Here is a 12,028-nt window from a genome sequence, read left to right on the forward strand (position 1 = left end):
ATACATAGAAAATCTGTGGAATGATATCCAAGCAACCAGTAATATTTTCTCTGAGTTGAGAAACCAGATGGTTAGGAGAAGGGATGGGAGAGAGACTTTTTCCTCTATACCCTTTGAACCCTTTGTATTTTGTACCAGGTGCATTACTGATTAAAAAAATAAAGTATAAATAAATCAAGTCTGACTTAAATTTTCATTAATAGACTCTATGCTGATAGTCTCATTGTTGCCTTATTTAGGAGAGGTGGGATGGAATTCTGTTCTTTTGAAAATTCAGCATTTATGGACCTTATTAAACTCCCAAAGTAAATTTTTCATTGATTGCTTTTAAGGCACCACAAGAAAAGTAAAATACTGGTTTGTTTAATTGAGAACAGTTTGCTCTGTTTCTCATTTCTTTTTATCTGGTGTCATTTTTATTCTGTTAATTTTAATGAAGCAAAGAGAAAGGAAATTGAGTCCATGGCAGAGCCAAGGGAAACCATAATTAAAGTGCTTATTGCCAGTAAACCAGCACTCTTAACTAACCATTTTGATCCACACACTTAGGTGTTTATCCAGTAAACTGTTGTTAGGCCCACAATGCTAACTGCTAATTAGCGTGGGTCCCCCCGATAAACAGAGGACTTATAAACAAGTTGTGGCTGTCTTTTTTGTTTGTTCTTAAAAAATTTATTTGAGGCATATTCAAGAATTGCGGGGATTATTAGACAAATAAAATAATTTGGAAGGTTTGATAAAAAGGAAGTAGTTCCTTTAAGTAGGTGGTAGAGGGCAAAATCTGTTGTATACTCCCAAGTTATGAAGTTAGTGTGGAATCCCCAGAGGACCATGACTTCTTTTGCTTTTATTGAAAAAGTTCAGTTTCAAATAAGATTTGAAAGAAAGAGTTTATTTGGGGAAACTAAGTGAAAGAGCATTCCAGGACACCAAGTAAAATAAATGTGAGATCCTAATCATCTCACCATGTGTTAATATAGGTGATGAAGTAATTTAATATGTAAAAATAAACTTAGTGGTTGTGATAGAAAATAACTGTTAGTCTGATTTGTTGGCACCTTTCTTGGACATATAGATTTGATTTTTGGGTTTTATTTTGTTTTTATTTTAAAAAACTTTATTTTAAAATAATTGTAGACTCATAAAAAGTTGCAAAAATAGTGTGGAGAAATTCCGTGTACCTTTCACCCAGCTTTCCCTAAGGTTAATATAACTATAGTACATTATCAAAACCAGGAAACTGATATTGACAACACAGAATAGACTGCAGACTATACTAGGATTTCTCCACTTTTTACATGGACTCATTTTTTTTTCGTTTGTGCATATAGTTCTGTGAAATTTTATCACCTGTATAGATTCAGGTAACCACCACCACAATGAGGATTCAGAACTTTTCCAGTCCCACAAATGAACTTGCTCATCACCTGTATTCTGCATTTGTCGGAATCATTCCCCATGGGGTCCTCTGATTTGCTTCTCTATCCCCAGCTTATTGGTTTTGGGCCCTCAAAGCATTTTATAGTTTCTCTTCTTTAAATTTAAGATGTGTTTCATGGCCCAGAATGTGGTCTATCTTGGTGAATATTTGATGTGAGCTTGAGAAGAATGTATGTTCTGCTGTTGTTGGATGAGGCAGCTAAAGTTGTCAGTTATATCCAGTTGATTGATGGTGGTGTTGACATCAGCTATATCCTTACTGATTTTCTGCCTATCAGATCTGACCATTTCTGATAGTGGAGCGTGCAAGTCTCCAGCTCTCATAGTGGATTCATTGTTTTCTCCTTGCAGTTCTATTGGTTTTTGCCTCCTTTTTTGATGGTCTGTTGTTAGGTGGATACACAGTAAGTACTGTTATGTCTTCTTGGAGAACTGACTCCTTTATCATTATATAATGGCCTTTATCCCTGATAAGTTTCCTTGCTCTGAAGTTGGCTGTGTCTAAAATTAATAAAACTATTCCTGCTTTCTTTTGATTAGTGTTAGCATGGTATATCTTTTTCCACCTCTTTACTTTTTTAAAAAAAGATTTATTTATTATTTATTTTTATTTATTTTTGGCTGTGTCGGGTCTTAGTTGCGGCATGCGGGATCTTCGTTGAGGCACGCGGGATCTTTCATTGTGGTGCGCGGGCTCTTTGTTGTGGCGCACGGGCTTCTCTCGTTGTGGCGTGCAGGGTTCTCTCCAGTTGTGGTGTGTGGGTTTTTCTCTTCTCTCGTTGTGGTGCGCAGGCTCCAGGGCACGTGGGCTCTGTAATTTGCGGCACGCAGGCTCTAGTTGAGGTGTGTGAGCTCGGTAGTCGTGGCACACGGGCTTAGTTGCCCCGCAGCATGTGGTATCCTAGTTCCCTGACCAGGGATCAAACCCTCATCCCCTGCATTGGAAGGCGGATTCTTAACCACTGGACCACCAGAGAAGCCCCTCTATCACTTTCTTTAAAAAATAATTTGTTTTTGAGATATGTCCATGTTGGTAATTGTAGCTCTAGTTAATTCATTTTCACTAGTGTATTATATCTCATTGCTAAGATACTAAAATTTTTAATTTTAATAGCTTAAAAGGTATAAAGTAGCCTTGGGATAGGGTATGACAAGTAAGGACTTTATATGTTTCAGAATATTTCTTTATAGCATTTTCTAATTGGGCTCAATAATTACTTGAGACATTAAACTGAAATCTAGAGTTATGATTGACAGTTGGCTTGATATGAAGCCTGAGTTGGAGTCAGCTAGTGTTGGGGTTCCTGTCCCCATGATTAAGGAGGAGGAAAGTAGTGTGTGGCCTTGAGTTCAGGGGCAGGTGATAAGAAGCCCGATCAGTATTTCTCACTCATATTCCGAAGGCCCAGCTGTCCATGTGCATTGGGGAAGCCTCATGTCTTTAGATAAGCAGCTCAAGCCAGTCCCAGAGTTCCAAAGGGAATGTGGAAGACTTGCTTCCAAATTCTGATCTTGGCTTCGATGTCTTTGTGGAATGAGTAGGGACGTAGGTGAGAAAGTAAGTCACTACTAATGTAAATTCTCTTGTAACCTGAGCTTCCTTTAGCCACTGAACCCATGTAGTTTCCTTTCATTGTGATGGTAATTTAAAAAAAAAATTAATTAATTAATAATTTTTGGCTGCGTTGGGTCTTCGTTGCTGCGCGTGGGCTTTCTCTAGTTGTGGTGAGCGGGGGCTACTCTTCGTTGTGGTGTGCGGTCTTCTCATTGCAGTGGCTTCTCTTGTTGAGGAGCACAGGCTCTAGGCGCATGGGCTTCAGTAGTTGTGGCTCGCGGGCTCTAGAGTACAGGTTCAGTAGTTGTGGCGCACGGGCTTAGTTGCTATGCGGCATGTGGGATCTTCCCAGACCAGGGCTCGAACCCATGTCCCCTGCATTGGCAGGTGGATTCTTAACCGCTGTGCTACCAGGGAAGTCCCTGTGATGGTAATTTTAATTTAGTTTAATTTATTATTCATTATTTTATTGTCAGTGAGAGACTTTTTCTGAACAAGTTGAGATAAAACATGATCTTGAACTATGTTAAGTGCAATTTGATGAAGACTGTGATTCATTTTGTAACTGATCTGTTAGTTTTCCCCGTCGTGACCAAGCACAACAAATACTGAAAACAGTAATAATTTATTTACACTCATTCCTTCAACATAATGCTGTTTAGAGAATGCCTGTTATATGCTAATGTAGACATCTAGAAAGATGAATAAGATAGTTCTTATTTTTAAAAAAAACCCCGGCAAAACACAACAGCTCATGGTTTAGGAGACTAAGAATGCCAGCAAAAAGTATATGTGCATTACAGCAGGATGAGAGAGGCACTAAGTGTGACTCCTTTGGAATTGGGAGCCCTTTCACTTTAAGCTGGTAACTCACTTCAGTCCTCATTCTCTCCTTAAGTATAGGTAGCACATGGTAACTACTTGAACAGTTTTCTACCCTTAGCACATTCAAGCCATCCAGTCTCTGTTTCTTTAGCACCATTGTTTTAGACTATTTGTTAATAAGTTATCATTGTTATGAATTTGCTTTGAGACATTTTCTTGGGCAAAGGTATGCCCATTCTAAGATCTACAAGTATAGATTGGGATTTTGTGTTATGTTGGCTAAGACAGATTTTAGCCTCATTTTTCGCCTTGTAACTTTGTATCTGATGTCTAATATATTTAAAAACAAAGAGAGGTATGATTTCTTTTACTAAGTTTAGAGTTTCTTACATTTAGGTCAAGGGTAAGAAAAGTATGATGATTATTTTGAACACGTTTGAAATTTCTTTTCATTCTTTATAGGTTGTCTTGTGGAAATGAAGGTTTAAGGACAAGTTATCTACCAGATTAAAAGATGGGATCGAATAGCAGCAGAATTGGTGATCTTCCTAAAAATGAGTACTTAAAAAAGTTATCAGGCACAGAATCTGTCTCTGAGAATGACCCGTTCTGGAATCAGCTACTGTCATTTTCTTTCCCTGCACCAACTAGCAGGTAAGAGGTTACTTGGAGATTGAAAATTTGTATCAAGGACCACATAAGCTTGTGTGGTATGCTGATATAAAAAAATTTTTTTTTATTTTAATGATCAGTCTGTCCCTCCATTTGTTGTACAGGTACCAGTAGAAAATCCAAAAGGTATGAAAAGGAGGAAATAAGTTTTTCTCTTTCCTTTCCCCCACTCAGCCACCTCCCTTGCCCAGAGATAATTCCTGGTAGCAGTTTCTTTTGAATGCTTCCAGAGATAGTAAAACCATATTATTTCATGTAGTTTTACAAAACTGTTTAACCACAAATGGTAGCATACTACACATACCTTGCTTTTTCGTTTTTGCTTGCTGTCCCTTGCTTTTTTTCCCTGCTGTCCCTTGCTTTTTTTCCCCACAGTTAAGTAAAACATATGTATATGCATATATGCAACTGCCTTATTCTTTTAAATGACTGCAGAGTGTGCATAGATTATATGAAATTTTTTTTTATTGGTGGACATTTAGATTGTTTCCAATTTCTTGTTATAACAGATAATGCTGCATACATAATTTCTCAAGCATACAAATAAATCTCCAGTATAAATTCCTCCAAGTAGAATTGCTGGGTCAAAGTATATGTGCATTTGTAATTTGCCAAACTGCTCCATGGAAGTTGTACCAATTTATACTCCTACCAGCAATGTATGAGAAGGTCTGCTTCCCCACCCCTTTGTCAATTTAATGCATTTTTAGACTCTTTGGCCTTTGTCAATTTGGTAGGTGAAAACCAATATCTCATTTTTAACTCTTTATTATAAAAACTGAAAGACATATAATTATGTAGAGTGACTAGAATATTGAATTCCCATTACTCAGTATGTAGATTTTAAACATTTTTATTTATTTGTTTTTAACAGCTTTATTATGATAGACTGAATAATGACCCCCTAAAGATACCTGTGTCCTAGTCCCTGGAATCTTTGAGTATGCTATGTTATAGCATGTATCAATATTTCATTCCTTTTTATTTCTGAGTGAGATTCCTTTGTATGAATATACCATCTTTTGTTTATCCATTCATCAGTTAATAGACATTTGGATTATTTCCATATTTATTTCATCTGTTTTTTAGGGTTTTTTTAAAGTAAATTAAAATATGGACATTTTCTTTTATAACTGTAATACCATTATCACACCTTACAAAGTTAACAATAATTCCTCTTACCCAGTCCATTTTCAAATTTCCCTAGTTGTTTTGTAGTTCATTTGTTACAGTTAGGAAATAAATAAGGTGTATACATTGCATTGCAATACATTGCAATAAGGTAGTTACATTTCTTAAATGTCTTTAATCTCTAATAGAGGTATGTACTCCCCAACTCCTGCCACTATTTTTTTCCCTATGCTGTTACTTTTTTTTTTCTTTTAACAAACTGGGTCAGTTTTTCTGTAGAATGTTCCACCATCGAGACCTACCTGATTGCTTCTCATATTTTGTTTTTTTATTTACAGTATTTTCTGTAAATTGGACATCAGATTTAAAGGCTTGATAAAATTTGGGTTAAACATTTTTGGTAAGAGTATTTCATAAGTGATGCTAGGTACCTTATGTTGTATTTCATTAGGTTACAGAAAATGTGTGGGTTTATATCAGTTATCATGCTAAGACTGATCAGAGGTTTGAGTGTGTTTTAGCATCCATTGATGATTTTGGTCTGAATCACCTGTTTCATAAGAGACTCCAAAATGGTAGTATTTCTAATTTGGTCATTTCTTGTACATTTATTAACTGGAATTCTCCTGTGAAAGAGTGCTTTCATGAATTAGGATATATAAAACAGTTTTTACTACATTATTAATAAGGGTAAACACTTAATTTTTTTCCTCTACTGATTTTCAGTAACGAAAATAGTGTAATAGTGACAAATAAGTCTGTATTTCCCCTTTCCCCTGACCCCAGGGTTGGAAGGGCTATCTCTCTCTTTTGAGTATGAATTAAAAAAATATATAAATATTGATATATGTAAATAAAATATATGTGTATGTATGTGTGTTGTGGTCCTTTAACAATCAAGGTTATGTTTATTTTTATATGTTTAAGGATTAAGGATTATTGGTATTTCCTTTTTGTGAATTGTTTATATATTTTGGCAATACATTTTAATTTCTGACTTTCGGGTATAGTCGGATTGGACCTTACAAGGTTGGCTTAGTTTGCAGTTTTTGTGATAATGTGGGTTAGTTGTATATTATGGGAAGTGGATACATACTACTGCTTCTGAGATCCTTGGAAAATTAAAGGTGGTTGTGGATTGGTGGGAGAGGTCAAACTGGAGATGAGCTGTAGCATCATCAAGTTCTGAAACCATTTCGTTCATCTTTAAGGAATTGTCATTGAGTATCACTGCTCATGTAGTAATAAGACTTAGAGAAAAAAGGGCATATAAAGAGAAAATTATTTATTATCCAAAATAAATTTTCTTTTCACTTATGTAAACTGTAGTACAATCTATATATGCTCTTCCAAAAGACATTAAAGAAGACTTAACTAAATGGTGATGTATACCATGTTCAAGGATTAAGAATTGTAAAAGTGTCAGTTCTTTCCAAATTGACCTGTAGATTGAAAGCAATTCCAATTAAAATTCCAACAGCTTTTTTGGGGGGGTGGGTGAGGAGATCTTGATAAGCTCATTCTAAAATTTGAATGGGAAAGAACAAAACTAATAATAGCTAAAGTACTCTGAAGAAGGGAAGGAAGACTGTGTGTGTGTGTGTGTGTGTGTGTGTGTGTGTACTTGATTTATGCAAAGCTGGCAATTCAGAGCATTGGGGAAAGGATGAACTTCTCAAGAAATAATGATGGGAATAAGTTGTTAGCCATTTTTGTCTATTTCTTACTTTCTAAGTTTTCCATACTTGTGCTGGTGCCTTGCAGTTTGAATTATTATGACTTTATAGTTTGTTTTGCTGATTACTGCTTTTTCTCAAAGATCCTTTGCTGTTCTCATGTGTTTATTCTTTTTGATGTCATTTCTTTTTCTTAATTCATCCTAGTTTATAGAGAAAATTATAAAGGAATCTTAGAAAGTGTAAAAAGCTGTAAAATGAGTAAACTGCACATTGTGGGGGGGGATGGGTGGCTATTCAGAATATCCAGAGAAGCTTTGTTTGTGGTGGTACATATGCTTTTGGCACTTTTGTCACTTTGTTTGAGGCCCGCCCCAGCTCCTCAGTCTGGTATTTGATGTGTGAACCTTGACATTGAGCAGGCCTTGAGGTGGAAGGTGCCACCACCTCATTGACAGTCAGGGATGGAATTACCTAGTTTATGAATTATTCAAGACTAAGAGGAATATCTTTAGGGAAGACTCTGAATCCAGACATATCTGAGATTGCTCACTCCTGGAATTCCTTGGATCCCATATGTGCTGTCTTCAAGTGCAGCCAAAAATTGATGGCTGCCAGTTTTTTTAGAAGCACTAAGTCCTTCAGGACTAATCTAATCCTTCCTTACTATAAACTGTTTTTTGGCACTAGAATAACCAGATTTTGTTATAGTTTCCAGGCATGGTTGAAAAATCTTTAGATTCTTCAATAGTTTTTAACTTTTCACCTTATTAAAATTCCTTGTGAAGCAAAGGTCTGAAATAAAATCAAGATTAATTCAAGAGTAGGGACTTCCCTGGTGGCACAGTGGTTAAGAATCTACCCGCCAATGCAGGGGACACAGGTTCAAGCCCTGGTCTGGGAAGATCCCACATGCCGTGGAGTAACTAAGCCTGTGTACTACAGCTACTGAGCCTGCGCTCTAGAGCCCTTGAGCCACAACTACTGAATCCTGCGTGCCTAGAGCCCGTGCTCCGCAACAAGAGAAGCCCCCACTGGCTGCAATTAGAGAAAGCCTGTGTGCAGCAATGAAGACCCAACGCAGCCATAAATAAATAAATAGATAAATAAATATTAATTCAAGAGTAAAGTTTAAGTAATATACTGTTTATTTGTCTTAATAAAATGTTTAAAAATTACTTATATGACTGATTTCATACTAAATATAGCAGCAAAACCAAAATACAAAACTGTGCTGAAGACAAAGGTAGTAAAATCATCTATATCCACAATAAGTAGTTAAGGGATACATGAAACAAAAAGGTGTTAAATGTGATGTCAAAACACTAAACTATATATATACGTGTATATATATATATATATATATATATATATATATATATGTATATATATATACACATATATATATATACACATATATATAGTTTATATGTATAGTTATATATAAACCTCATGGTAGCCACAAACCAAAAATCTATAATAGATGCACACGAAAAAAGAGAAAGGAATCCAAACATAACACTAAAGGTAGAAGAAAGGAACAAAAACTACAAAAACAACCAGAAAATGATTAACAAAATAGCAATAAGTACATACCTATCAATAATTACTTTAAATGTAAATAGACTAAATGATCCAATCAAAAGACATAGAGTGGCTGAAGGGATACAAAAGCAAGACCCATCTATATGCTGCCTACAAGAGACTCACTTCAGATCTAAAGACACAGACTGAAAGTGAGAGGATGGAAAAGTTATCCCATGCAAATGGAAACAAAAAGAAAGCAGGGGTAGCAGTACTTATATGAGACAAAATAGACTTTTGAAACAGACTGTAACAAGAGACAAGGATGTTACATAATGATCAAAGAATCAGTACAACCAGAAGATATACAATTGTAAATATATATATATGTGCCCAATATAGGAACGCCTAAATACATAAAGCAATTAACAAACATAAAGGGAAAAATTGACAGGAACACAGCAATAGTGGGGGACTTTAACACCCCACTTACATCAATGGACAGATCATCCAGACAGAAAATCAGTAAGGAAACTCTGGTTCAAATGACATATTAGACCAGATGATACATGTTTATTATATATATTCCATCCGAAAGCATGAGAATACACCTTCAAGTGCACATGGGCCATTCTCTAGGATAGATCACATGCTAGGGCACAAAACAGGTCTCAGTAAATTTAAGAAGATTGAAATCATATCAAGCATCTTTTATAACCATGGCAATATGAGACTAGAGATCAGTTACAAGAAAAAAAACAACTGCAGAAAACCCCAAACGTGTGGAGGGTAAACAGTATGCTACTAAACAACTGTTGGGTCACTGAAGATTTCAAAGAGGAAAAAAAGAACCTGGAGACAAATGAAAACAGAAACACAATGATCCAAAATCTATGGGGTGTAGCAAAAGCAGTTCTAAGAAGGAAGTTTATAGAGATACAAGCCTACCCCAGGAAACAAGAAAAATCTCAAACAATCTAACCTTATGTCTAAAGGAACTATAAAAAGAAGCAAAACCCAAGGTTAGTAGAAGGAAAGAAATAACAAAGACCAGGTCAGAAGTAAATGAAGTAGAGGCTAGAAAAACAATAGAAAAGATCAATGAAACTAAGAGCTGATTCTTTGAAAAGATAAACAAAATGGATAAACCTTTAGCCAGACTCATCAAGAAAAAGAGAGGGCCCATATAAATTAGAAATGAAAGGGCAGTTACAACTGACAGCACAGAAATACAAAAGATCATAAGAGATTACTATGAACAATTTTATGCCAGTATAATGGGCAACCTAGAAGAAATGGATTAATTCCTAGGATGTACAGTCTTCCAAGACTGAATTAGGAGTAAATAGAAAATACGAGCAGACCAGTTACCAGTAATGAAATTGAATCAGTAATCCAAAAACTGCCAACAAACAAAAGTCCAGGACCAGATGGCTTCACAGATGAATTCTACCAAACATTTAAGGAAGAAATAACACCTATCCTTCTCAAGCTATCCCAAAAAATTGCAGAGAAATGCTGCTGAACTCATTCTGTGAGACCAGTGTCACCCAGATACCAAAACCAGAAAAGACCACAAGAAAAAGAAAATTACAGGCCAATATCACTGATGCAAAAATTCTCAACAAAATATTAGCAAACTGAATTCAACAGTACATTAAAAGGATCATACACCATGATCAATTGAAATTCATCCCAGGGATGCAAGGATGATGGTTCAGTATCTGCAAATCAATATGATACACCACATTAACATATTGAAGACTAAATCATATGATCATCTCAGTAGATGCAGAAAAATTGACAAAATTCAACATCCATTTATGATAAAAACTCTCAACAAAGCGTAGGTATAGAGGGAACATAACTCAGCTTAATGTATGACAAGCCCACATCTAACATCATACTCAATGGTGAAAAATTGAAAGCATTTGCTATAAGATCAGGAACAAGAAAAGGATGCCCACTCTTGCCACTTTTATTCAACAGAGTATTGGAAGTCCTAGCCAGAGAAGTCATACAAGAAAAAGAAATAAAAGGAATCCACATTGGAAAGGAAGAAGTAGAACTGTCACTGTTTGCAGATGACATTGATACTATGTATAGAAAATTCTAAAGATACAACCAAAAAACTATTAGAACTAATAAATGAGTTCAGTAAAGCTGCAGGTTACAAAACTAATATACAGAAATCTGTTGTGTTTGAACTAACAATGAACTATCAAATAGAAATTAAGAAAATAATCCTATTTACAGTTGCATCAAAAAAAATACTTGGGGATAAATCTAAACAAGGAGGTAAAAGACCTATACTCAGAAAACTGTAAGACATTGATGAAAGAAATGGAAGACAACACAAACAAATGGAAAGGTATATCCTGCTATGGATTGGAAGAATTAATATTGTTAAAATGACCATACTCCCAAAGGCAATCTACAGATTTAGTGCAATTCTCATCAAAATACCAATGGTGTTTTTCACGTAACTAGAGCAAATAATTCTAAAATTTGTATGGAAACACACAAGACCCTGAATAGCCAAAAAAATCTTGAGAAAGAAGAACAAAGCTGGAGATAACACACTCCCTGATTTCAAACTATACTACAAAGCTGCAGTAATCAAAATAGCATGGTACTGGCACAAAAACAGACACAGATCAATGGAACAGAATTGAGAGCCTAGAAATAAACCCACACACTTATGATCAATTAGTCTACAACAAAGGAGGCAAGAATATACAATGGAGAAAAGACAATCTCTTCAGTAAGTGGTGCTGGGAAAACTGGACAGCTCCATGTAAAAGAATAAAATTAGAACATTCTTTAACACCACATACAAAAATAAACTCAAAATGGATTAAAGATTTACTGTAAGGCCTGAAACCATAAAACTCCTAGAAGATAACATGGGTAGTATATGCTCTTTGACATTGCTCTTAGCAATATTTTTTGGAGATGTCTCCTCAGGCAGGGGAAACAAAAGCACAAATAAGCAAATGGGACTACATCAAACTAAAAAGCTTTTGCATAGCAATGGAAACTATTGAGAAAATGAAAAGGCAGTCAGTCTACTGAATGGGAGAAGATATTTACAAATGATATATCAGATAAGGGTTTAATATCCAAAATGAACAATGAACTCATACAACTCAACATCAAAAAAACAAATAACTGGATTTAAAAATGGGTAGAGAACCTGAATACA

The 12,028-nt window shown here is 35.4% G+C and overlaps 1 protein-coding gene across 5 annotated transcripts in view; it reads left to right on the forward strand.

Annotated features, from left to right (window-relative positions):
• DYM (dymeclin) overlaps positions 1 to 12,028 on the forward strand; it is a 387,454-nt gene that overhangs the window by 17,243 nt on the left and 358,183 nt on the right. For all 5 annotated transcript variants that reach the window (XM_082416575.1, XM_082416571.1, XM_082416573.1 and 2 more), the window contains exon 2: positions 4,283 to 4,474. In XM_082416575.1, coding sequence (XP_082272701.1) covers positions 4,335 to 4,474 — 140 coding nt within the window. In that variant the 5' untranslated portion in view covers positions 4,283 to 4,334. The remainder of the gene's footprint in view (positions 1 to 4,282; positions 4,475 to 12,028) is intronic.

The sequence above is a fragment of the Balaenoptera physalus genome (assembly GCF_965194825.1).
Source record: "Balaenoptera physalus genome assembly, chromosome: 12".
Taxonomy (NCBI): domain Eukaryota; kingdom Metazoa; phylum Chordata; class Mammalia; order Artiodactyla; family Balaenopteridae; genus Balaenoptera; species Balaenoptera physalus.